This window comes from Acomys russatus, chromosome 17 (assembly GCF_903995435.1).
Source record: "Acomys russatus chromosome 17, mAcoRus1.1, whole genome shotgun sequence".
NCBI classification, from domain to species: Eukaryota; Metazoa; Chordata; class Mammalia; order Rodentia; family Muridae; genus Acomys; species Acomys russatus.
The window spans coordinates 25,783,231-25,811,166 of record NC_067153.1 but is presented as its reverse complement, the minus strand read 5'-3'; the positions used below and the strand labels follow the sequence as shown (position 1 = coordinate 25,811,166).

Sequence of the window (27,936 nt, the reverse complement as noted above, 5' to 3'; positions counted from 1 at the left end):
AGGTGGGGTCTTGTTACATAGCTCTAGCTGGCTCTGTACTTGGGATATAAGCCAAGCTTGCTTTAACTCAGGATAATGCTCCTGCCTCAGGGCTTCCAAGGCATGTATCACCATGCCTGGTTCATATTATAATCATTAAAAATAGTTCAAATGCTTCTTAGTTTTTTCTTCTTACACTATAACCCACATGCATGTACAATCAAAATGTTATTTTTAACTCACTTAACCATTTCTATGATAATGCCACAAATTCATTACATAATTCAGTTAATTTGTTCTGTTTATTTTTAGTGGTTTTGGTTTAGTACTGTTCTTCGTTAGTGGGCCCCTGAAATACGTTTTTTATTTAAACTTTGTTTTGCTTTATACTCTTATACAAAGTAAGATTTATTCAAGTCAGTCTGGTTTGTGTTTCCTCCACCCTGTTTCTCCATTACTAATCCTGTCAGTCAACATTGCACAGTCACGTCTGTATTTGTATTTTTCCTTATGCAGCTGTTTATAAACTGTCACACATTTCTAGACCCTGTGTTGAGGTGGGAGCATTTTGAACAGTGCAGAAGCATTCTGCACCTGATCCTGTGGCTGCCTGTGCTCGTTGCAGCATGATTTATTGACTTGTCTCTACTAATGAACAGTCTCTTGATCTTAAAAGATGCTTAGTTAATTTAGCTCTGCCTATACATAATTTCTAAAAATTTATTTGTTTATTATGGATACAGTATTCTTCCAGGGTGTATGCTTACATTCCAGAAGAGGGCACCACATCTCATTATAGATGGTTGTGAGCCACCATGTGGTTGCTGGGACTTGAACTCAGGACCTTTAGAAGAATAGCCAGTGCTCTTAACCTCTGAGCCATCTCTCCAGCTCCCGCCTATTCATACTTTTAAAAATAAGATGTACCTTAAGTTTTTAACCTATTGCCCTTTTGACTTTGATGAAATATCAGCTGGCATTGACTTATTTTACTCATTTGGCCCCTACTTTTAATATGCTTGCCTGTTTTGTATAGCAAGTCTTCATAAAATGGCATTGTGGTTCAGATACTTTCAGAATACCCTCATGCCTCACGTCTTTGATTCTTGGATTCATGTATGCAGAGTTAAACACAGCCAGTACTTCGGGAGAAAGCCTCGTCTCTTTCCCACACTCCTCTGCAGTGCTAGCTTGCTCTTGTGCGCAGATTTCACCTTCCTTCTGTTGGTCCCATCATTGTAGGAAATCAATAATAAATTCAGGCAACTGAGATGCTAACTTTTGTCTGATGATTCAAATAGCTGAAGAAACACCCCTTGTAGGTTTCTTCCTATATAGCGTGTGGACAGGGCACTCCCTGAAGATGGTTTTCTAAACTCTGCCTAGGGTGACAAGAGAGTTTTCATAAAGCAATTCTGTGTCTACAAATTCATTTACAATTAAAGTTACTATTTTAATTATAATTCTGTATAAATACTTCAAACTATAATCCTCTTTTTTTTTTTCTTTGTTTTTCAAATTCTATTTTTCTAATTTCATTTCTTTGAGGCAGATTCTGTCTAGCTCAGTGCGGCCTGGAACTTAGCATGTCGCAGCCCAGGCTGGTCTCACGCTCTCCATACTCCTGCTTCAGGCCCCACAGGCTGACGTTAGAAGGAGGAGCCATCACACCTGGTTTGGTTTTCTACACTTTAACTTAAAAATTCAAAATCAGGTGCCAGGGGATGGTGAAGAGCACTGGCTGTTCTTCAGGGTGCCCACATGGCAGGTCACAGCCATAGTAACTCCAGCTCAAGCAGGCCAACATTTGCTTCTAGTCTTCAAGGGCACAGTGTGGCTTGAGTATCCATACACATGAAATAAAAATTTATTTTATGTTTATGTTATTTATTTTATAACTTTAATTCAAAATTATAGTGTAGTGAAAGAGAATTGTTGTATTTTAGCTTAATTTGACTAGTACAGAAGGTTGAGACTTGCCTGGCTGTAGGTGCTGAAGAAGTCACACTTACTTTTTAAGTATTATAATGATGTGACTATATAAAAAAATGCTTGTTTTTTAATTTAAAAATTTAGAAAAAAAAATTTTAAAAAAAATTTAGTTACATTTATTTATTCATCTATTTAGAGAAGGAGAGAGAGAGAGTGTGTGTGTGTGTGTGTGTGTGTGTGTGTGTGTGTGTGTGTGTGGCCTATCGTGCACATATGTGAAGCTGAGGGGTCAGTTTGTGAGAGTGAATTCCCTCCTTCCACTCTGCAGGTCCTAAAAATGAACATTTACCTGCTAAGACATCTTGACAGCACTCAGACACACACACACACGTACACACACACCCCTACACCCTTCTCCCGCTTTGTTGTTCTTTTTTTCTTTAAGATTTATTTATTTACTATTATATATACAGTGCTCTGCCTGCATGTACACTACAGGCCAGGAGAGGGCATCATCACATTATAGAGCCTTGTGAGCCACCATGCAGTTGCTGGGAATTGAACTCAGGACCTCTGGAAGAGCAGTCAGTACTCCTAACCTCTGAACCATCTCTCCAGCCCCTCTTCCCCCCCCCCCCTTTTAAAGATGTATACTTTACAATTATAGAATAAAATGATATATTAAAGACTTGCTTAGGGCACTGTAGTAAAAGTAATGGAGGTAGGGTCTTACTGTCAGACACAGGCAACAGCGTGACAGAATATTGTGTCTTCATATATTTGGGCATTTAAAGTGACTGAAAATTGCTTATTTTAATCTTTTAAAAAGAATGTAGTTCTTGGTTAAGAGCACTTGCTGCACGTCAGAGGACCAGAGTTTAGTTCCCAGCATCTGTGTCAGGAAGCTCACAGCCTCTTGTAACTCCATTTGCAGAGGGTGTGACTTCCCCTTCTGCCCCCATATGCACACACAGACACATACAATACAATAAAAAGATAGATGAGGCAGTTCAGAAGGTCGTAAGAAACTCTCTTCCTCTGCTCCCTAAGCCGACTTGCAGCAGAGGCAACGCCTCTCCTCTTGCTGCCTTCTGTAGGTATGTAATGCAGATACAGGCACACTAGTTATTTTTATTTGATTTGATTGTTTTTTCAAGTTTCCCCATGTAGCCCAGGCTGGCCTAAAACTAGGAGTCTCCCTGCCCTGGAGTGATCCCTACTAAATACACACACACACACACACACACACACACACACACACACACACACCCCAAACATAGGACATATGCTATTTTGTCTTTTTTGTTTGCTTACTTTTGTTTTTAGGTCTTTCATTGTCCTATTAGAGTCCCTGATCTTGTGCATGTACTTGCCATGGCACACATGCGAGGGTCAGAGGACAACATGGTGAATTTGATTCTCTCCTTCTGCTTGAGGTTCCAGGGATCAAACTCAGACTGTCAGTCTTCGTGGCGAGCCTCTTTATCTGCTGAACCATCTTGCTGGCCCTGCCTCACTTTTTAAAATGCACATGGAGTAGCCAGGCTTGGTGGCGCACGCCTTTAAACCCAGCACTTGGGAGGCAGAGGCAAGCAGATTACTGTGAGTTCGAGGCCAGCCTAGTCTACAAAGCAAGTCCAAGACAGCTAGGGCTACACAGACAAACCCTGTCTCGAAAAACAAAAACAAAACAAAACAAAAAAAAATGCACATGGAAACATAATTCTGGTTATTTAAACTGCTTATATTGTTAACAGCCATTTAGAGTAGCTTACAACTTTTGGCTTTACAAACAGTGATAATCCATGTACATATCTTTGTGTGATGATTTTGTGGATTAGACTTGCACACTGGGAACTGCTGTGTCAGAGTCTCTATGTTAGTGTTTGGGTTAAGTATGTGTGTTGCAGTTTCTCTCTTAACCCAGCTAGAGCCCAAATAATGGAGACTGGGCTGTGTTATTTATTTAATAAGGTTTATGCCACTATAATTGATAATTGAACAATATAAGTCTATATTAAGCCTCAACACAAAGCTCTTATAGGCACCAAGAAAACCTCATGAGGGTGTTTATTCTATATATGCTGATGCAAATGTTTCAAGTATTTATTGAAAACTTCAAGGCACAGAGCAGCATTTATGGAATACCACCATTTGTGTGGCGTTGAGTTCTTTTGTTGGTGGTGAGGGCGGATTGGGGTTGGTGTTTGGGCACAGGGGCTTATTATGTAGCTCTGTCCGGTTTCGAATTCCCGGAAATCTGCCTGCCCCTCCATTGGTGGGATCAAAGATGTGCGCTACTGCCACGCCCAGTGCGCTGTATGAGACCCAGCGAGTCTCCACCAACTCTGAACCACTTACTCAGACATTTTAACAATGATGTCACTTTCTGGTCTAATCTTTTTTTATTTCCAGAACCCTCTCTGCGCTAGCACACTGGTCTGCAATCTTCAGTGACACACCCTATCTTCCACTCTTGGCGTTTCCGTTTGTAAAGTTGTTCCAGAACAATCAGCTCCTGTGTTTTGAAGTTGTTGCTACTCTTATAAGTAAGTACTTCACAACTGTAGAGCGAAACTGAGCACGGAGCCTTACGTGCCTTGGTACATCTGTAACACTTAGGGAATCTCCATATCTTTACTTTTCAGTCAAGAAGTATGAAATGGTCAAGTTTAGAGCAAAAAGTAGACGTGTCAGCAGTCATTAATAGGGAAACCTTTCCAAGAAAATGTAGAGAGTTGGATTTTTTAGGCAGTGTTGTTGGGCACTGGGTTTGGTTAGAAAGAATCTGATCTTGCACTTAGTCAGGTTGGTGGCTTTCCATAGAGCTGCTGTGGGGCTACGCCCTCCTCTCACAGTGCCTGCCCAGGTGCGAGCCACTGCCCTCATCCCACTGTGTGAGGTCACAGACATGAGCATCTGGATGATGCATTGTTCTTTGTGTTTAACTTTTGTTCACTCACTTTGCCTTCGTCACTACCCCGTGCAATAGACATGCCTAACCCCAGGGCACAGCCGAGATGGAGACCCTGGGTTCTGAGGCTGGGTTAGGGCGCTCTGCTCCTGGTCCCACTGGGGGTGCTGAATATCACTCACTTAGCAGCAGCAGCAGGTCAGAGATGTTGACATCTTTGCCAGGTTCTACTTCTGGCTTAATTATTAGCCTAAATCTAAATGTACAATAATAAATGAAATAATTGCCCTCAAGAATGTTACAACACTTTGCTAATGCAACTTCTGTACTGAGTTGAGATAGGAGGCTGTAACAGTGATGAATCCAGCATTGCCTGTTGCTGAGACAAACGCCTAAGCAGCTTAAGGAAAGGCTGTTGGCCAACTGGCACATGGTCCATCCTGGGAGGAGAGTCACACTGCAGAGGCATCTGCTCACCCTGCATCCACAGGCAGGCAGCAGGCTGTGCTCACCCCACCTAGGGCCTATCCGTGGAATGGAGCCACCAGATTGGCAAATTTTCTTTATCCTAAGCAGGGCAGGTGTTGAAAGTGTGTCAATAAAAACATGCACACAACACACACGCGCACACGCACGCATGCACACGTGCACACATGCTTCCAAACCATTCCTAATCCAACATGTTGGGCCTTCTGGTTTCTGCTGAGTCCTGGCTCACAAAGGGATTTTCTTAGACAAGGCTGTAGTGGTTTACCCTTATGGTCAGCTTGACCACACTTAAAATCATGTAGGAGACAGACTTCTGGGCATATCTGAGGACAGGTCTCCCCAGGGAGGTTTAAATGAGGTGAGATAAGCCACCATCAGTGTGGAGTTTTGGAACCTTATGTTCTAGCTATTAAAAAGTTATATTATCTCTTTGTTCATGAGCATATTGAGGAAGGAGAGAGAAAAAAAGTTCACTGGGACTGGTGGGACAGTCCCAACCAATCTAGAAGCTGAGCCACATAGGCCACAAATTCAAGGCCTGCCTTAGAACCTGTAAATAAGCAAGTAAATGAGTAATATTCGCTGGTGATGTAGCTTAGTGTACAAGGCCCTTGTACTAGAGATTAAAAGCCCCAGTGCCATTGTCTATATTCCCAATATTAGGTAGGCGGACATAGGTAGATCAGAAATTTGAGAGTAGCCTGATAATATGAAAAATATATATATATATAAAACATATATACATACACACACACATAGTGAGACTGAAAAACATCTTTTTATAATACATTAAAATATTTAAAGACAAAGTTTCTGATTTTTTTTTTCCTTTGTAGTCAACTGGTGTCAACATTGGTTTGAGTACTTTCCTAACCCTCCCATCAATATTCTTAGTGTGATAGAAAATGTTTTGACATTTCATGACAAGGAACTGCTACAACACTTCATAGATCGTGACGTAACTTCCCAGGTAAGAAATAGAAGGGCTGTAGAGGGACGTCAGTTAGTTTGAGAGTTAAGAATGGTTCTGGTATAGATGAAACCGTATTTCCCCAATGAATAATGAAAGACATATGCTGCTTTGTAATTTTTATAATTTTTAAGCTAAATTAGTTTATTGTGTGCATGTATATACGTGTGTGTGTGTGTGTGTGTGTACATTGTGGTCATGTGTGCAGGATCATACTCAGGTCATCCAGCTTGATGGCAAGCATCTGTGCCTCTTGAGCCATCTTGACACATACATTCTGTATTTTTAGCATTTTGCCATTCTTCTTTATTAAGTTATGAAGAGAGCCCAAAGAGGAGCTGAGAGTATAGTTCAGGGGCAGAGCACGTGCCTGGTGTTCAATCTCCAGCCTGGGAGAAGCAGAGGCATTGTCCAAATTAGTGCACTTCTTTCCATAATTATGTGTGAAATATGATTACTGCATAGCTTAAATGGCCAATGCCTCTTTTGACTCTTACTTAGAATATTGATACATTATGCATCATTTCTTGTCTGCTTTAGCTGTATGCCTGGCCTCTCCTTGAAACTCTGTTCTCAGAAGTGCTAACAAGAGAAGAGTGGCTCCGACTATTTGATAATGTCTTCTCCAATCACCCTTCCTTCCTCCTGATGACCGTGGTGGCCTACAACACCTGCTCTAGAGCGCCTTTGCTCAACTGTACACTTAAGGACGACTTCGAGGTAAATACCCATCTGCAAGAGAAGAGGCTGGAAGGATAGTCAGTTGTGGCGTGCTTGTCTACACACATGAGGCCCTGGGTTCCCACCCATTACCCGCCAAAAGTCAACAGCACACAAGAAGCTCTCAACTCCCAGTTGTTAACACCGACAAGCACAGCCCTTGGAACCTGCTGCTACTTGAGAGTTTCACTGCGCTTGGCCAGTTTTGTATTTTTGAACTAGGGGTCTTGTTATGACCTTGTAGCCCAGGATGGCTTCAAACTCACTCTGTAGCACAGGCTAGCCTACAACTCCTGGCAATCCTTCTGCCTTGGCTTCCCAAGTGCTGGAATTATAGCTGTGACCTAGGATATCAGCACTAGGAAGGCTGAGGCAAGATCACAAGTTTGAGCCCAGTCTGGGCTTCATAGAAAATTCCAGGCTAGCCTAAGCTATTACCCAATGATGACACAAGCAGCTATGCTCTGTAACTGAACCCCCACAGAGCCTCCTCTTCCCTCTGTGTGTTCCCAGGCCTCACATCAGCTAGTGTTCCCCCATAACTTCCTCAAGGTCAGTTGCTCTGTTTCCTTGCCCTTTGCGTGCATGTCTGCATCCCGTGCTGTTCTCGTTTTTGCTGCGTCTTCTGGGTACTTAGTAGTGTTTTGCTGGGTAACCCTGGACTTAAACATCAAGTTTTCTTACAGTATTTTTTTCATCATCGGAATAACCTGGATATAAATGTTGTAATTAGAGAAGTTTATCACCTCATGGAGACCACGCCTGCTGACATTCATCCAGATAGCATGCTGGACGCCTTTGTTGCATTGACAAAAGGGCAATATCCCATATTTAATCAATATCCAAAGTTTATTGTGGACTATCAGACACAAGAACGAGAAAGGATAAGGAATGATGAATTGGATTTCTTGAGAGAGAGGTAATCATGGAATAATTACTCTTCATAAAAAGAAGACATTATAAATAAGAGAGGGTTTTTTCTTTAGATTATTTTTATATGTGTGCGTGTATGTGGGCCTGCATGGGCTTGTGTGCTTATGTGTGTGCAGGTGCCCATGGAGGCCAGAGGATGTCAGGCCGCCTGGAGTTACAAGTGGTTATAAGCTGTGAGACGTGGGTACTAGGAACAGAACCTGGTCCTCTGCAAGAATAGCACATGACCTTAGCTCCTGAGCCTTCTCTCCAACCCCAAGTAAAGTTCTTAATGAGAAATCAGTTTGAATTATAAAGTACGTGTATATAATCCACATTTGAAGGCTAGAGGTATCTTTTTTAAAATAGATATATTTTTTATTTAGTTATTCACTCTACATCTCAATTGTAGCTCCCTCCCTCCTCCTCTCCGGCTAGTCCCTCCCCTCCATCCCTCCCTCATCTCCCTGTGCGCGCACACACACACATACACCCGCCTCAGCATTTCAAGTCTCACCAACACCTTGTACTTCCTTTTTCACAGTGTCCTGGTAAGGCAGCCACACCAGGGTGAAGTGATTGAAAGGCATACAATTGAGTCCATGTCAGAGACAGCCTCCATCCCCTTTTGGGGGACCCACATGAAGGCCAAGCCGCCCATTGCGTATATATTTATAGAGGGTCTAGGTCTAGTCCATGTCTGGTCCTTGGTTAGTGCTTCAGTCTCCGCAATGCCTAATTTCTCCTATTTCTGCAAATAAAACCACATATTGAACCTTTACCAGCTTCTAGATTTTATATCTTGGTTGTTTTGAACTAAATTACCTCATTTTCTTGTTTGCATTTTCATAATTGTAAATATTGTCTACTTAAGGCAGACAGTTGAAAATATGCAAGCTGAAGTGGATGAGCAGAGAGCTGAGGATGAGGCATGGTACCAGAAGCAAGAGCTACTCCGTAGAGCTGAGGAGACGAGAAGAGAGATGCTTCTACAGGAAGAGGAGAAGATGGCCCAGCAGAGACACAGGTACAGTCCCTGTGACCCAGCAAAGACACAGATATAGTCCACATGGCTCAACAGAGACACAGGTGCAGTCCACATGGCCCAACAGGGACACAGGTACAGTCCACATGGCCCAGCCGGGACACAGGTATAGTCCACATGGCCTAGCAGGGACACAGGTACAGGCCACATTGCCTAGCAGGGACACAGGTGCAGGCCACATGGCCTAGCAGGGATACAGGTGCAGTCCACATAGCCCAGCAGGGACACAGGTGCAGTCCACATGGCCCAGCAGGGATACAGGTGCAGTCCATATGGCCTAGCAGGGACACAGGTGCAGTCCACCACTATGAGAAACCTAGAACGGGAGTCAGTGCAGTGCACTGCTATGGAAATCCTAGAACAGGAATCAGATAAGTTTTGTTTCCTCTCCTTTTCTTACTTAGAACACTGTATGTAAAATTACACAGTAAAATTTCCATTAAGCAAATATATAAATTAATAAAAAGTATATATGCCACTGGAAGGGAAAAAATTTACATGTAGTAAAATTAATGCTAAAGCAATGTTGAATATAGTCCCTTGGCATGAATTTTCAGAAATAAAATAAGCGCTAGTATATTTTGAAAAACATTATTTAGAAATATTCATTCTAAGCCAGGCATGATTCATGCCTGTTAGCCTAACAACCTGGAAGGCTGAAGCAGAAGAATTGCCAGTTTAAAGCTAACCTGGTCTTCATCGTGGGCTTTTAGACCAGCCTGGGCTACAGAGTAAGAGTTTGTTTCTATTAAAAAAAAAAAAAATCACTTAATGGTAGATAGAAATGCTTTGCAATAGAGCACTGGAAAAATCACTCTTGATGCACTGTGAATTTTTAAAATTATGTTTTAAACATAACTATCAGATCCAACAAATTGAAACAAATCATTTCTCTCCTGTGGTGTTTAGAATTTTGTCAGTGCCAGCTGTATTGGTGCATGCTTTTAATCCCATCATTTATGGGGCAGAGGCACTTGGACCTCTTGAGTTTACGAATAGCCAGGACAGCCTAGGGTACACAGGACAGCCAGGGGTACACAGGACAGCCAGGGGTACACAGTGAGACCCTGTCTCAAAACAAGCAAACAAACAAACAAGATATTTGCCGAGAGTCTGAAGCAATGCCTCGGTGGTTAAGAACATTTGCTGCTCTTGTAGAGGACCTGGGCTTGGTTCCCAGCCCCCACACGGCTCCTCACAACCATCTGAGTGGGGACTAAGCAGAAGAAACGTATTCTAAGTGCTGCCATTTTGTTTTCAGGCTCCATTTAATCATAGGGGGAAACTAAGTTCAAGGTCCCAGGTCCTAAGGGAGTGCATTTTTGAAAATTTAAACCTGGGCAAAGGAGGAAGTCTCTTGCTGACACTTCCCTAGTACTGGGGAAACAGGTGTGTGCCTCCACACTCAGTTTGGGAAACCGTCTTCTTTCCATGTTTATTGATTCTTATTTCTATGTGCAGTTCTTTGTTTTGTTTTTGTTTGTTGGTTTTTTGTTTTTTTGTTTTTGTTTGTTTTTTGTTTCTGAGACAGGGTTTCTCTGTGTAGCCTTGGCTGTCCTGGACTCATTTTGTCGGCCAGGCTAGCCTCGAACTCACAGCAATCTGCCTGCCTCTGCTTCCGGAGTGCTGGGATTAAAGGCGTGAGCCACCACCGCCCGGCTTCTACACGCAGTTAAAAGCAATTACAGAACTGATGTCTCCACTAAAACTGTAAAGGATGTGTAAAGGATGTGATGCCATTGTACCGGTTTTATGGTCACTACCCTCTGGTTGAAGAGTGTCTCTTTTTGTATTGGAATGATCTGACAGCCCTGGGCTGCAGCTTGGTGTCAGATTCCATCCTGTCACTTGGAAAGTAGCTCACAGACAGTTGGAAGGTCAAGTCTGAAAAGATGGCCATTGCAAGGACCACAGCAGCCTTGAGGACTAACTTTGTTTATGAGTTGTAAACACAATTGTGTTGCAGTGGATACAATGTATCCAAACAGCACAGGCAACTCAGTGAAGGAAAAATCAAAGGTGTGTTGAAAAGTGCTTTGATCTAATTTGTTTTTCAGGCTAGCTGCTGTGAAAAGAGAACTGAAGATAAAGGAAATACACTTACAGGACGCTGCTAGGAGACGTTTTCTGAAGCTTCAGCAAGATCAGCGTGAAATGGAGCTACGCAGACTGGAGGATGAGATTGGCAGAAAGGTTTATCAGCTTTCATCTTGATCAAGATCGTTATTCTTGTGTAGCGAGTTCCTTCAAATTACATGATGATGCTACTGTCCATGACGAATACTAAATTTATTCACTTTAACATTCACCTGTTCTTATACCAAGAAAATTAGTCAGCTTAATGACCATTTCTCTAGAAATAAAAGTATGCCAAATATTGGTTGTGAGCTAGGAGAGATAATCTCTATTATAAAAATTCATACATGGGCAATATAAAAAGAATTTCCCACACAGAACACCTGGAGTTAGAGACATGGCCTTTCTGTGCTTTCTTGATTTTAAAGCTGAGATGTCTGGGGTATGGGTGTCTTAGTGTAAGTGATTTATTCTGAATATATAGCATAGTACCCTTTGTAAAAAACAAAACACTACAAGTCACCTAAACACACAGTGCAAAGGATTAAGTTAACCATGGCATTTCCACCCATGAAATACTATACAGCCACAACAAGGAGAAACATACATAAAAGCAGTGTGGAAAGACATTAAACAGTTTTGAAAACATGGCACAAAAATAGAATGCAAATGGAAATTTACATTAACGTAGGAAAATATAAACACAATTACTCCTCCACCTGTAGAAACACATGAAAAGACTATGATTAACCTTTTTCTAATGACAAAAATCAGGTTAGTCTCTGAAGATGAGATGTCTCCAGATTAACCTTGACAGTTCTAACAGTATAGGTGACAGCCTGCACTCAGTTGCCTTTGCAATTTGCTTTTTGCCAATGGTAGCTACCATGCTGTGTGTGGTTGGCATATTAACCCTTCTCTGTTGTAACTCTTTCCAGCTGGTCTTATCTCTTTAAAATGTTCATAGTGTCATTTTTTTTAATAGTATCTTAATTTTTAAATTATTGACAAGGCTGGTGGTTGTGTCAAGGACCTTGTGGCCGCCAAAGCCTAAAGTATTCGCTATCTGGTACTGTGTAGAAAAGGTTTGCCAGCTCCGGGTCTATCTGAAAATTAATGTAAGGAGTGAGTTAGAGACCAAGCGTACCTCCACCTAGAAGACATGCCATCATCCCAACAGCATCTGTTGAGTGCTAATGAAGTCACTTGCCGAGGAGGTTGTCACTACACAGACTTGCCTGTATACCCCGTCTTCTCCCATCCTGCTCCTGCCCAGCACCAGTGACAGCAGCTGTGGGTCTTAAACACGGGCCTGGCCGCCACTCACTGTTTTTCCTCCTTATTTGACTCACTATTCTCAAATACTTATATTCCCACCAGAGCATTCCATCCTTCTGACTCTCCCCCATCAGACTAAAATTGTCATTAATATTATACTAAATTTATGCATTAATTTTAAAGCTTAAAACCTAGTTTCGATAAAATACTAAATTTTTAAGTCCTGTAAAGCATCTAATTTAATAGTTCTTGTTTTGTTTAAGGCTAATTAATTTCAGTTGGCTTTTCCAATCTGCAAAATTCTTTTAAATTACCTTATCTAGTGAATCCAGTTAATTAGCCTTGTATTCTTAACAAAAAATGTATGTTCTTCCCCCAAGCTGATCCATGCTCAGAACTCTGTCTTTATCCCAAATCCTCTTGACCTACAATGAGGCATCTTGATCCTTGTCAGCAGCAGCAGAGGCCCCTGCACACCCAGTGACGTGCCTTGGCCCTGCCCCCCGCTCCAACGGGGACCTGTGGACGGGACTGTGGACATCTGCTCACAAACTCATGTGATCTTTTTGTACAGTTGTTTGTATCTCTGACAATTCATAATCTAATTCACTCTGTACGTGGCCCCTCTGCGGGGTGCTGCGTGCCCAGCCTCTCTTCCCCTCAAGCTCAGGCCTCCGCTTAGCTAGTGCTTGCCCATAACTTCCTTAAGGTCCATTGCAGTGTTTATTGCAATTGTCCCTGCAGCCCACGGTGTCTTCATTTTTGCTGCTTCTGCCCTGTATGTAGTAGTGTGCTCTAATCAACAGTGTAAATATCTGGTAGTGACTAAGACAGTGATACAGTCATGAAATGTTTGCTGAATGAATCGATGGGGATCGATAGTTGATTGGTTATAGTTTGGTTGTTTTGTTTTCCAAATGCACAGTGCTTATTTTATTATCACCCCTGAAAATAACTGGGTCTGTAGGCAGCCAAATGCTGAAGACAATTCTGTGGAGAGTGCCTTACCCAGCCATCCCTTGTCTTGAGAGGCCCCAAATAATCAAACTGGCGGACAGTGACCTCCAGATGACCACTGTCCACAGAGAGCATAGGGCAGTCAGACCGGTCACAGGGAACTTCAGCCTGGACTTACAAGTTGTCAAGTCAAATTTATAACAAGTTCAGAAGCTTACGTTTTAATTAAACACATTATTTTAGTAAGATAAGATGTTGTTTCACTCCACCCCAACTTCCTGTTACCTGGCTTTCCGTAACTGGGAGCTGGTTTCTGTAATGGGGAGGAGCTGCCACCTGCTCATCGGGCATAGAGCAGTTATGCTTGCTGTTCAAAAACCGTAAGCTTAACCCAGACTAGCCCTGATCCCAGAAGAGTGCCGTGTTGCCAGTTACTTTGTTTTGAACCCAGTTCCGGGTTGTTGTTTTTGTAGTGCTGTTAATGGGACACCAGGGTACAAGATATTGAATCTATTAAAAACTGAGCTGTGAGTTGTTCGGGGCCTTGACAGCTTGTGCTTTGTCCTTAGGTCCAAATGAGAGATCAAGAAATTGAGGCCGCAGCCAAAGACCTGGAAATGAGGCAGCTGGAACTGGAGTCACAGAAGCGGCTTTACGAGAAGGTAAAAAGCAGCCCTCCAGTGGAGGAGAGCACTGTCCTTCCGCCACTCTCGACTGCACTCAGTTGTGGTTTTATAGTGTTCATTTTATCTATCCTTCAAGCAGAACATCGTATCACCCAGGACTGTAAATCAGCGAATGTCGGGATGTAAACCACACTCACCCTGGTTCTCCGCGGTGTGGTTGCACATCTGCCCAGGTTTTGCCTCAGGCCTCTCCCTTCCTGTTTGCTTAGCTCCCCTGTGTTTGTGTGACAGTGACTGAAATCACCCCATCTGAAGACCTGAGTCTGAAATCTCTCGTGTCAGCACTTTTCCACCTGCATGGTGCTCAGAATCCAGTGCCCTCCCAAATCCAGAGTGCTTCCTGCCAGGGTTTAACTAAGGGAGATTCCTTGAACCTTAGGGGTTGTAGGAACACAAAGCAAAAAATGGGAAGTGCTTTACATTTGAATTATCTGGAACCAAACGTGTGGTGCAGGTATATGTTTCAGTTTTTGCCATTGAGAAGAGCTGTTAATGCAGGCTTTTATTTGAAAAAAACATTTTGTTACTAAACAGTACGATGCAGTTCTCTTTCTGAATGGCTGTGGATCTTTATAGTTAGCATCTGTAGTAGCTGTGCTGAGCCAGCAGCTCAGCTTAATGTTTGGGCTGGAGAGACAGCTCAGTGGTTCAAAACCCTGGCTGTTCTTCCGAGGCCCCAGGCTCAGTTCCCAGCACACACACACACATATATACAGCTAAAAACCCTCTGTCCCTCCCATACCAGGGTGGGGGATGGCCTATCCAGTGCCCTCTTCTGGCCTCTGCGGGCATTCTATGTGTTCAAATGTGGTACACTTGAATGCATGCAGGCAAAACACCCAAACACATACAATAAAAATAATACATCTTAAATGTTTAAGAGATTTACAACTTTTTTTTATGGTCCCAGTGACCAAACCCATGGCCTTGTGCATGCTAGGCAAGTGCTCTACCACTAAACTACACCATTTACAGGTTTTAACAGTAAACATCTTTGTACATGCACCTTTTCTGCGTGTAACTGAAAACTTTTTATATTTAGCTAATTGTAAAAGTCACTAAGCTGCTTGTAGGTCATTAGAAAAGACCATCTTGGGGTCAAGAATAACTCCAGGGGCTTGAGCAATGGCACAGTGGTTAAGAGTACCCACGGAGCAGCTCGCGGTCATCTGTACCTCCAGCTGCAGGGGCTCCAGCGTCCTCTCCTGGCTCCCATGGGCATTGCACACATGCGGTACACATACATACATCCAAGCAGAGAACACTTACACACATGAAATAAAAAAAAGTTTAAGAAAGAATTCCTGGGGCCTGAAATTTCTTTATACTTCTCACACTGAGCAAGTTCAGTGGTTAAGAGCATGTGCTACTCTGCAGAGGACCAGAGTGTAGTTCCCAGCGTGCATATCAGAGATCAGGTGGCTCGTAGATACCTGTAGCTCCAATCCCAGGACATCTGAGGACACCTGCACTTCACACACACACACACACACACACACACACACACACACACACACACACACAATTTAAAGTAAATAAATATTAGTAGAAGTAACTCCGGGCCTATATTTTTTTAATATATTTTATTAATTTATTCATATTACATCTCAATTGTTATCCCATCTCTTGTATCCTTCCATTCTTCCCTCCCTCCCATTTCCCCCTTACTCCCCTCCCCTATGACTGTGACTGAGGGGGACCTCCTCCCCCTGTATATGCTTATAGGGTATCAAGTCTCCTCTTGGTAGCCTGCTATCCTTCCTCTGAGTGCCACCAGGCCTCCCCATCCAGGTGGTAGACTACTTGGTAGAACACACGGGCCCTGGAGTTAATCTCAATACTGTTAGTAAGAGCAATGGTTAGTGAGACAATTGGCACATACAGCTTGTGTCTGCCTTTCTAACTTAGATCATGATGGAAGCTGCTTGCTTTCCACATGCCCATTCACCGTATCATTAGCATCACTTCCTGTTTCCCCACCCCTGGCAACTATTGACCTAGTCTCCATCTCTATGGATTTGCCTGTCCATCAAAATGCAACACATACACAGTGTCTTCTACTGTTGGCTTCTTTCATTTGGCACAATGTTTCCAGGTTCATCTATGTTGTAGCATAATTTGGTGCTTCATTCCTTTCCATAGCTGAGCAATGATGCCCTGTGTGCAGCAAAGGCTCTTGGTACTTGCTGAGAAGCCCAGGGGAATTATTGGACACACCCTCAGCGTTCAGCAAGGCACCTCGCAATCCTAACTTCAGTTTCACTTTCTGATTGTGTGAAATTTCACTGATGACCTGAGTGAGAGAGTTGGGGCCCGCTCAGGTCTGCATATGCACTCAGACCTTGATGTGTACCTTACCCATGGTCTCCAGGGTGGTCTGACAAGATGTTTGGTTTTCAAAGGCTGATGCAGAGCTATGGGTGAGGTGGAAAGAGATCCCTTCTTCTTGAGACATGGTCCCTAGCATACCACACACCTGTTAACTCCTAGAATTCAGAAGCTGATTCTGAGCTGCTTGCCATTCTCACTGCATTTGTGGAGAGCTTTTTCAGGGACCCTGCAGCTGTCATCAAAGCCACCACTGTTTCCTTTGTACTCTGACAATGACAAAGTTACAGTTCTCCTTGGGGCCTGAACAAAGCAAAGTCCCTTTGTGTTCAACAGGATCTGACTAGAAGACAAGACGCTGCTGCGAAGGAAATTCGAGCAGATGCAGATGCCCATAGGCGGAAAGTGGCTCTTGAAGAAAGCATGTTCCAGAAGCTGCTGGAAAGCAGCCAGTTGGAGAGCACAAAGGCGCGGAAGGTGAGCATCCATTGAACCTGGCTCACACGGTGAGCTTAGAGCTGGCCTTGTGAGAGCTGCCATCATTCATTTATTTGTTTTGCTTGTCTGGGTCTTTAGCTGCCCAGAGCTTTGTATTCAGGAGCTGACTGTATTGGTCAGATGCACCTTACCTTCATGAGACTGTTAAGATGTAGAAGAAAGTGTAGGAGAGCTAATAACTTACACGTTATTCAGTGCTGCTGTGTTCTTCCCTGGAATCGTCCGGGCAGGACAAGGTCACAGAACCTCGGGCCTCTGCCTGGTATATAAACATGTCCAAAGCATTCTCTGTGGAAAACTCATAGCTTACCCAGTAACACGGGATGGTCAGGTCAGGATTGGAAGCACTGGTGTGAAGTGAGGGAGTTACACCAGATTTGAGAATACTATGTATTTGGAGTCCTTAAGGGAAAAAATCCAGTTATTTTTCAGCATTTCTTATCAAGTGTCCTAGCTGAAGTGGATGGAGATAGAACATGAGACATTCAGGAAGAGTTTTCTATGAGGTCCCTTTAACCTACTGTTGAGTGGGTGGGGCCTAGGGGACCCAGCAGCAGTCTCTTAGCTGGTTCCTCTAGAATACCATACTGTTGTGTTTTTCTTCCAGGTCTCTGTGCATCTGAAAGGGGCTTTCTAACGGCTTCTCAGGGTGTTAAAACCAGTTGTTGAACCTTGCCTTTTCTCTAACCTGGAAAAATTTCAGTGTTGGCTAAGAAGCAGAGCCACTTCAGGAGTTTACTGGTGCTGCTGTTGTTACTATGTAACCTTGAGCTGGCCTTGAACTCGCAACCTCCACCACACACACACACACACACACACACACACTTTTAAAAAATACCGACTGCCCTGCCCTGGTGATGGATTTGATTGGTTTATGATGGGGCCTGGAAGTCAGTTTAGCACCCTGATGACTGTACCACACCACCCAGGCTAGTAAATCAATCTCAGATACAACGTATGGATGTCTATTGTCCATATCTTTTATGGTCTCACCTTGTTTCTGAAACTTACTTGTTTTAGGTAATCGAGGACAATTTGACAAAGGCTGAGCAAGCGTGCCTCAATGCTGACTGGCAGATTCAGGCTTTACACAAACAGAAACGTGATGACGTACAGCGCAGTGAGGGCTACCAAGAGGTTGCCACTCTCATCCGGAAGAACAGAAAGAGAGAAACAGAAGTCTTAAATGCCATGATGGAGCAGGAGGCTAGGAAGGTAAGGGAAACTACACACTTCTGCTTAGGATCCTTGCCGGTTAGGGCTTGGACCCAGGGCCTTACAAATGCAAGGCAGGCAGGTACCACTGAGTTACGCCCCTCCCCTATTAAATGATCAAAATATGACAAGTGCTATTCAGGAGCGTCGTCTAATACTGACACTACTCATGAATGATCCGAAGTCTTTCTAATCCGATGTTTATATTGTTATGTCTCAGCTTGTTGATTTCTGGGTTTGTTCTTTTAACTCTATAGTACATATTGCTGCCTTAATTTACCTTTCTCTTTAAACTTAAAGTGTACAAAGAATTTAAATGGTGGACACAGGAGCCAGTAGTAGCAAAACCCAAAGTAGCATAACTATACAGAGGATGGAAATGCTTATCTTTTTCCGAAGAGGATGGACCGACGTGTCCATCTTTTTCAGAAGAGGATGGTTAGTATCATGACTGCACTATGGTCTTCCCACCGTGCTCGCTGCTGAATGATGCTAGAGTCACAGCTGTCAGATTTTGAAGAGTCACAGCTGTGTATCTTCTGGCTGACCCAGCCACTCTGGGACCTTAGGGAAGTGGCCTTTCTGAGGCCTCTGCTTATCTGGGAGCCTCCCTCATCGCCCTTTCCCAGGTTCACTTCCTCCTGCCTCACTCCCGTGAGCGAACATGTCTTATCACCCTTTATTCAAGGACAGGGAAGAAGGTTGGGTATGGGGCGGTACCCAGACACTGAAATCCTTGGCCATAGGAGCACTGTGATGGGAGCCCTCTCTTCAAGGCAAGGACTGCTGGCGCTATCTCAGCAGACGTAAACTTTGGTGCAATATACTTGAGGTACAATAATGACTTGAGAGGCGACTGAGCGCCTCTGTGTGCATGTCTCCTACACAATCCTTTGTGTCCAGCACCTGGGTTCTAAAGCTCCCTTTACTGTTGCATGGTCTTGGCAAAGCAGGCCAACTCTGTGTCCCAACCGGTAGAGGGGAAATGACCTCTGCTATCCTTTGACCTCAGATTTTGAGGGTTTTTTGCTTGGGTTTGGTTTTTTGTTTTTTGAGACAGGGTTTCTCTGTGTAGCCTTGGCTGACCTGGACTCACTTTGTAGACCAGGCTGGCCTCGAACTCACAGAGATCCACCTGCCTCTGCCTCTGCCTCCTGGAGTGCTAGAATTAAAGACATGTGCTACCTACCCCCCAGCTGATTTTGAGATTCTTTAAGTTTATATTTAATGAATTGGTATTTGAATCACAAAAATTGTATATGTGTTTCTGTGTATGTAGCATATCTGGATGCTTTAAACTCCTTAGTCATTCTCTGAACTCATTTTAGGATGAATTTTCTCATAGGGGGAAAGACGGGTGCTGGTAGAAATTACTAGACTTATAATTATTGTGTGTCCCAGAGCCGAGCAAAAAGTAATTCTCTGAATGTTGTAGTCTTTGTAACTGAGGCATAGCATTCACATTAAATCGAAACTAATTCCCATTGGTGGGCAGCTAGCTTAGCCTGATAAAGCCTGGAACCTGTGAAAAGGGCTTGCTGCTTCCCTGGGATGGTTAAGACCCAGCTGTGTGCTTCATGTGCTAGCAAGTCCTGCCTCTGTTCTGGGGTTCTTACATAGCCACAGGCACCCCAAGTCCCACAGTACCACTCAGGCCCTGTGTGTTTCACACTATAAAGGAGAGAGGTAGAGGAAAATGAAGGAGCCAGTGTCGTAAAGTAGTGTGTGTTTCCAGTCGCTAACAGTCTTTTTGCCCCACGTACGTGCAGTGGAAGGAAGCTGAAGAGAAGCAGCTTCATTTGCAATCAGAAAAGAAAGCATCTGCCCTCGGGGACGCCTCTAGAAAGTGGTTTTTAAGGCAGGAGACCAGCGCAGCTTTGGAACACGGAGATTCACTGAGCAAAGGTGAGTGTCAGGGTCTGCGCTGTTACAGGTTCCTTAGCATGTTCTGTTACCAGCCGAGCGGTGGTGGGGCGTGCCTTTAATCCCAGCACTCGGGAGGCAGAGGCAGACGGATCTCTGTGAGTTCGAGGCCAGCCTGGTCTACAAAGCAAGTCCAGAACAGCTAAGGCTACACAGAGAAACCCTGTCTCAAAAGACAAAAACAAAACAAAAGCATATTCTGTTACCATGAATAAACCCTGCAGCTCTCTTCTGCTTTCATTCAAATTATGCTTGGCTAAAAGGTAATGCTACCTTTGGGAGGGGGGTGGATAAGGGGTACAAGGGAGAGTAGGCTGCAGAGGTAGAATTGATATGACAGAGTTCCTGTCAAGAAAGCCACCTTGAGCTGGGGACAGAGTTAGCTATGGAGTGCTTGCCTCATCTGTGAGAAGCTCAGGCTCAGGCCTAGCACGGAACTCACCAGGCAACCAATGAAGAAGAAGGGAACCTCTGGCACCCCGTGCTGTCTCTGGTGCTCCCTTAATCCCCGGAGTCTGCTCTGTTCCCTAGGAGCTATTTTTAGTTGTCCTAAGGAGATGTGCTTTGCCAGATAATCAGCTCCAGAACAACAGCATGTTAAAGCACCGCGGGGCCTTCTGATAGGCCCTAACTGGTAAGTTGTGGGATGAGGCTTGAAACCGGTCAACTAAACTCACAATTCTCCTTGCTGGATGAGTCCATGGATGAGGCCTCTGGTGCCATGCCTGATAGCCTGTGTTGCATTCCCAGGATCTGAATGATGGAAGAAGAGAACTCACTCCCACTGTCATCCTCTGACCTCCACATGTGCACACATATATACTGGATGGATGGATGGATGGATGGATGGATGGATAGACAGACAGACAGATGTAACTTTAGATGAAAATTACAATTTAACATTCTAAAGTAGAGCACAGATATGAGGAAATTTTCTTTTACTGCTGTTTGTTCTGTCAGCTTTTTTATAATATATGATTTATTATATTTTAAAACAACAGCTTCACTGGTACATATTTCCTTCAGTGTACAGTTAGCCTGCTTATAGTCTACAGAGTACATGTTCAAACTCTATACCTGTAATCCAAGCACTCGGGAAGCGCAGGCTGACATGACTTTCAGGTCTGTCTGAGCCACATGGTGAAATCTGAGGGGAAAGAGAATGAGTATATCCATACAGTAAAATCTTACTCTGCTATAAATAGGAATGTGCCATACTTCAGAAGAGTTGACCTTGAAAACCATATATTTGCTTACAGAAGCCAGTTGTGAAAGGCTAGATGCACACTGTGAGCGCCCGTCCTGATGAACTAGTCAGGGACGGCACATTTGTACAGAGAGGAGTGGATGCGAAAGTGGTGGGAAATGTCTGCTGAAGGATATGGGATTTCACTGGGGGTGGGTGATGAAATGTTCTAAAATTAGTGATGATGATTACATAATAACTTTGAATTTATCAGTAACATCAAATTATTAACTTTAAAAAGATGAATTGGCCAAGTGTATGGTACATTCCTATAATCACAGCATTTGGGAATTAGCTGCAGGAAATCAGACGTTCAAGGCCAGCCTGCACTACATGAGAATCTGTCTCAAATAAAAGGAAGGCTATGATATATAAATTCTATATCAATAAACAGTTCCTCAAAAATAAAAGACATTGGGAGCCATCAAAGTGTCTTCCACACAAACCTATTAACCTCAGTTTAGTCCTCAGAACTCAGAGTGGAAGGAGAGAACCAATTCCTGCAAGTTAGGTGCTGAGCCTCACTCACTCAGCTTGTGTGCCCATGCACGCACACACACACACACACACACACACACACACCACCACCACCACCACTACCACCACCTCCTCCTCCACAAAGTAATAGTAAATAATAAACTAATACTGGGAAACATTGTTGCCAGATGGAGCCATTGGACCAGGTTCCAAAAATACTAGAAGTTGAAGGGAGAACAGGGAGGGCTTAGAAGAAGGAGATGGCACTTGGGGAGGTGAACAGTTGGACTACCAGGGGCCAAGTGCAAGACAGTGCCCTAGGAGCCTGGCCCGAGTTCATGGGAACACACACAGCCACAGCCGCGGAAATGTGTGCCTTTGGTTTTTTTTAAGTTTCCAGTTTCCCATTTGTAAAGTGAGAATATTATAGACTGGGGTTCTGGAATTTTGTTACAGTTCTAGCATTGTATGATGCTGTTTTCCAACCACTTGGCATTTCTGGGCCTGTTTGGGAAACATACACATATATCGACAGCATTTTCTCTAAGAATTTTTGTGGCTTTATCACCTGTTGTTCCTCCCAAAATTTGACGCGCTGATAACTCAGCAGTGGTATGCAGTTGCCTGCCTTGGTGGTGTTATTAAGGTAGCTGCAGCAGAGAACCCAGGCCCATGGATGGCTGTAAGTGCCGGTGGATGGCCGTAAGTGCCCGTGGATGGCCGTAAGTGCCGGTGGATGGCCGTAAGTGCCCGTGGATGGCCGTAAGTGCCGGTGGATGGCCGTAAGTGCCGGTGGATGGCCGTAAGTGCCCGTGGATGGCCGTAAGTGCCGGTGGATGGCCGTAAGTGCCGGTGGATGGCCGTAAGTGCCGGTGGATGGCCGTAAGTGCCCGTGGATGGCCGTAAGTGCCGGTGGATGGCCGTAAGTGCCGGTGGATGGCCGTAAGTGCCGGTGGATGGCCGTAAGTGCCGGTGGATGGCCGTAAGTGCCCGTGGATGGCCGTAAGTGCCGGTGGATGGCCGTAAGTGCCGGTGGATGGCCGTAAGTGCCGGTGGATGGCCGTAAGTGCCCGTGGATGGCCGTAAGTGCCCGTGGATGGCCGTAAGTGCCCGTGGATGGCCGTAAGTGCCCGTGGATGGCCGTAAGTGCCCGTGGATGGCCGTAAGTGCCCGTGGATGGCCGTAAGTGCCCGTGGATGGCCGTAAGTGCCGGTGGATGGCCGTAAGTGCCCGTGGATGGCCGTAAGTGCCCGTGGATGGCCGTAAGTGCCCGTGGATGGCCGTAAGTGCCCGTGGATGGCCGTAAGTGCCCGTGGATGGCCGTAAGTGCCCGTGGATGGCTGTAAGTGCCCGTGGATGGCTGTACTGGGCAACATCTGGATTGCAATGAGAGACTGCCTCAGTATAAAAAGTGGACAGCATGGAAGAAGATTTAGATACCAGTGTCTGTCCTCTATACACACACAGACGCATGTGCCTGCACATCCACATACCCATGTGCGCGCACACACGGAAAGAAATGAATCTCTTCTGCAGCCTTAAAGAATGTGCTCTGAGGGCAGAAAAGCGGCAGGCTGCCGCACAGAAAGCGTAGGCACTTCTTTATTCCGTACATGTTGAGTATCTTTCAGTCAGTTGCAGACTATTTTAAGTCCACTCATGCAGAACTGCATTGGTGGTGGTGCTCTGAGTCAGTGGGTGCAGCAAGTGGCTCAGCAGAGTAGGGCTGAATCGATGGCTAGCCTAGCTTCACAGGTGAGTCTGCTCAGCCAGGGCGAGAGATTCTGCAGAATCTCAAGGTAGATGGCCAGGGCTTGTTTGAGCAGGAAACATCACTGACCAGCCTCTGGAGGTGATGGGTCAGATAGCAGTGGGTAGCATGGGTTCCTGAAGATAGTGAGAGGCAGGGGCAGGCAGGTCGCAGCTCTGGAAAGGTGGGTGATGGGAGCCAGAGCCTGGCTTGTGGCCCATCCTCTGCATGGCAGTAGGGGGCATCACCTATACTGAGATATTTGGAAGCTGGCCAGCTTGTTACATGGTACCATTTTCCTCCCATAGGTAAAGATTTTTTTATGATTTTTCTTTCTTTCTAGGTCTTCCTTAGAGCAATGCAGATTATATTAGCTGCCTCTGAGACAGCTGTATTTTGATAGAATCCTTTATGTCCTATCCCATCATACCAGTTCCACTTAGTTACTTGGCAGTTACATTGTCTTAATGACTCATCAAAGTAAAACACTCCACTTAACTCTCCCAAGATCAGGTGGAGTGGGAGGTGGACATCACAGTGAGTCAGTGAGGCCTGTTCTTCTAAGTGTGGATTCTAGACTGGGCGATAGACAGAAAAGATGATGGTGGTGGTGGTGGTCGTGCTGTTGCTGCTGCTGCTGCTGCTGCTGCTGAGGAGGAGGAGGAGGAGGAGGATATCCAAAAGACATGGAGCAGTGGGGTTTGGGGGAGAGGGAAACAGCTGAAGGTGAGTGTGGTTTAGTGATGCTAATTTCTTTAATTTTGTACTGAGTGCATAGCTATAAGAGGTTCTCTCTGTCCACTGTGTTGTCTCAGGGATTGACTCTGACGGTCAGGTTTGACCTGCTAAGCATCTCATCAGCCCTGTGTGAACTGCGTGGTGAGGAGTGGGGCTAATGAGCAGCAGGCCTCCTGAGTTTTGGCTGCTGTGTTCACTACTCTGATCAGAATTACCTGTGATGCACTGTCTAGGCTGTGGTAACCCGCCTGGCTAAGCCACCTGACTGCCTCTGATGCACTCACAGTGGTTCTCAGTGGCTGTGGCTAATACATTCCACAGTCTCTTCATTTAGTATTTGGGATCGCCCCTGACATCTTCTTTTGCTGGGAAAGGAATCTGGAGGCGTGTGCGCGCTGGGCCAGTGCTCTACCACCAAGCCAGGCTGCTAGCCCCTGAAGTCTGTCTCTTAGCTACTTGCTGCCCTTTTGTTCTAGCTGAAGATGTTCTTAAAAGCCATTAGCAGAGCTTCTGCACAGCTCTGTACTACCTGCACTACACTTCCGCTGTCTGCTAAAAGGCAGCAGTGTTCTTCCCCGAACAAGACAGGAAGGGGAGGGTAACCACCCGTGCAAGTGTGAGTTACCAAGCCCTGTTTGTCATTAATAAAGGGCCTCTGCTCACTCTCACACATCTTTTTTCTCTCCTCTTTACCTGCAGAAGTGCCCTGGTTGCAAAGGGAACAAATAGCCTCAGCCTCTTTGCCCCAAACCTCACATTTAAGTCAAGACTCTGAAATGGCTCCGTCAACACCGAGTAAGTTGATCAATAAGGTCGACTCTGGCTATTATTTTCCATTTCACAATATGTAAGCAGAGTGGAGGCTAAAGGTACCTTTTCGTAGAGAATGTTTTCCCAGGGCACTGGTAGCAGGAAGTCTAGAATGCGGACAGTCGGAGTGTCGCAGCTCTGCTGGGGAAGACAGGATGAGGAGCAGTCTTGACAGAGATCATGGGACTCCATTTCCTTAGCCCCTAAATAGCAGGGTGGGACATTGACTGGACAAGTAACATAGACCCAGAACTCTCCACTCTGCCTGCCTGAAAGACTTCAGCTTGACTGATGACGGGATGGCCTGGGGCTGGCTAGGTGACTTGTTTGTTGCCCAGGGCAGGGTAGGGGTACGGTAAGATCCTGAGTTCGCCCGTAAGGGAGCCAGTCATATCTCAGTAGAGTCAGTAACTCAGAAAGGATCTGGGGCCTGTAGATGCGGGCCTGTGATCCCAGCCACTAGGGAAGCTAAGCAGACAGATCCAGGCCAGGCCAGCCTGAGCAACCTAGTGATGCAACTCAATATGAAGCCTGGGTTGTCACCAAAATTAATTAATTTGTAATAAATAATTTTTTTAATATAATAAGGGGAGGACAAGAAAGTCTATTAGACTTTTAAATGGCTTTCCAGTAAAGCTGTTATATAGATAAGGCAAATTTTGATTTGTTTGTTTATTTGGGGGGCTTTTTTTTGTTTTGTTTTGGTTTGGTTTGGTTTTTGGTTTTGGTTTTGGTTTTTGGTTTTTCAAGACAGGGTTTCTCTGTGTAGTCTTGGCTGTCCTGAACTCGAATTGTAAACCAGGCTGGCCTGGAACTCACAGGGATCCAATCCACCTGCCTCTGCCTCCTGAGTGCTGGGATTAAAGGCTTGCACCACCACTGCCTGATTTTTTTTTTTTTTTTAAATGCCTTTTGAGCTCTCTTTAAAAAAAAAAAAAAAAAAAAAAAAAAAAAAACCTTTATTCAAGATCCCCAGAAGAAGAGCCAGGCGTGGTGGCGCACACCTTTAATCCCAGCACTCGGGAGGCAGAGGCAGGCAGATCACTGTGAGTTCGAGGCCAGCCTGGTCTACAAAGTGAGTCCAGGATGACCAAGGCTACATAGAGAAACCCTGTCTCGAAAAACCAAAAAAAAAAAAAAAAAAAAAAAAGAGCCCCAGAAGACAAGCTTTATGAGAGCTATGACTAATGACAAGGCGTGAAATTCCAACATTGTGTGAACTATTTTTGCTGAGTTGTTTGCATCTGTAAATTCTGTCCCAGAAGAGTGATTAAACCAAAGATCATTTGGGAGTCCAGTGTTATATAAGAGGGTCACAACTGGTCTCTACTCAGACTCGCCAGAATTAAACCTTTTCCCTTTTTCAGACTTAGATGTTTTCTTTGTGTATAACAGGCCGCCTGAAACTGCTCCACTCATGCAGCTGCGCAGCCCTGCCCCTCCAGCCTGCAGAGGGGACCACACACAGCAGCCCAGCTGGAGTTTAGCCTCACACCCAGATAATCTGCATTTTAGAGTGATGGGGAGGAGCCAGCTGAGCTCAGGTTATTTGGCAGCGAAATGAAAGCATACAGACTGCCATCTTTAGGGGACTGAAATCCTTTTCAGACACTGAAGCTATTTAAACTCTGGAAAGGGTACTCCCTCCTTCGCAGTGTTCCCATCCCCTCCATCAGGACAAAGCGGTAGAAACTCCAGCAGGAGTTGCTTTAGTGTTGATCTGGACTCCCCTGCCACCAGCTGCTGCTAGGATATCTGTATTGGAGGTGGCTGTGGAGTGCGAGTCAGCTCATGACTTAAGAGTCTGTCCCTTCTCCTTTCCAGAGAGCATCACAGGAGGATGTGCACTGCCCTGAAGGGCTCAGCTTCCCAGCCAGGCTTTGGACTTAATTTATACATATGGCGTGTGCTCAGTAGGCAAGAGCTGCAAGCTCTCCTCTGACGTCCTCAACTGCAGCAGCAATAAAGCCCCTTGGCTGGGAAATGAAACCACACAGGATTGGGTTATATGGTTGGCTTTTTGTTCAAGAAACTATTAGTATTTTGGCTTTGTTATTGATTTTTATAACATAATTTCACTGAAAGTAAATATATTATTAGTGCATCAGAAAACTCTGCTGATAATAACTCTAAGTTTCGCTTTCAAGTTTTTTCAAGTAAGAAAACAAAAGAATGGAACCACACAGAACATGATGTTCTCAAGAAAGTGCGACATCTTCGCCAGAGACTCGCAGCCCAGGCTCGCAACAGGTGTCAGTCTCCTCATCTCCTGGTGACATAGAAGGCATTTCACCGCAAAACAATCAGATACCTTTTTTTTTAAATCAATGGCACTAATTTTTCAATTATTTATTCTAACTTTTTATAAAGGTCAGCCTTTTGTATAGAGAGCTATGTCTATAAAATTATGTTTTCTGCTGAATTATAATGCTTTTGGCTTGTAAAGGACTTCTGGGACCTTTCACAATAAAGGTTTTCCGTAACTATTGAAGCTGACTGTCTTCTTTGCTCGCAAAGACCAGCACAGACTTCAGCTGATGAGATGGGGTTTGTTTTAAAGATAAATGGAGAAATAAAGAACAGGACACCATGGTCAAGGAGGCTGCTGAGTGGGTACAGGTGCATACCTGAAGCCTGATGGCCTAGTTTCAAACCCCTGGCCTCACAGGCCAAAAGGCGAGAACCAACTTGTCCTCTCATGCGCCCATCATAAGTATATAAATACACGTAATTTCAAACAAAACAAAAAGGCTGAGTCCTCAGCAACAAGCAGGACTGGCTAGAGCCCTGCTGTAATGGGATTGGCTGAAAGGCAGCACTCCTCCTACTCTGCACTTCCGGGCCTTTCTGCTGTGGCCACAGCACGCCGGCTCAGCTTCTCCTGCCCCCTACTGCCAGGAGCCAGGACTGCGTCACCTATACCACTCCAGCAGCCTCCTGGGATTCCCTTTCATCCTTGCAGGACCTGTGGGGAGTCTTCAACACCTGCCTCA

General features: G+C 44.7%; 1 protein-coding gene across 1 annotated transcript in view; it reads left to right on the top strand.

The window, feature by feature from the left end:
* Tbc1d31 (TBC1 domain family member 31) overlaps nt 1-27,423 on the top strand; it is a 61,740-nt gene extending 34,317 nt beyond the window's left edge. The window contains exons 11-21 of the mRNA XM_051159647.1: nt 4,327-4,460; nt 6,151-6,284; nt 6,825-7,004; nt 7,691-7,923; nt 8,791-8,943; nt 11,019-11,154; nt 13,842-13,934; nt 16,623-16,763; nt 17,805-17,999; nt 19,769-19,904; nt 27,091-27,423. Coding sequence (XP_051015604.1) covers nt 4,327-4,460; nt 6,151-6,284; nt 6,825-7,004; nt 7,691-7,923; nt 8,791-8,943; nt 11,019-11,154; nt 13,842-13,934; nt 16,623-16,763; nt 17,805-17,999; nt 19,769-19,904; nt 27,091-27,224 — 1,669 coding nt within the window. The 3' untranslated portion in view covers nt 27,225-27,423. The remainder of the gene's footprint in view (nt 1-4,326; nt 4,461-6,150; nt 6,285-6,824; nt 7,005-7,690; nt 7,924-8,790; nt 8,944-11,018; nt 11,155-13,841; nt 13,935-16,622; nt 16,764-17,804; nt 18,000-19,768; nt 19,905-27,090) is intronic.
* The last annotated feature ends 513 nt before the right edge of the window (nt 27,424-27,936 follow it).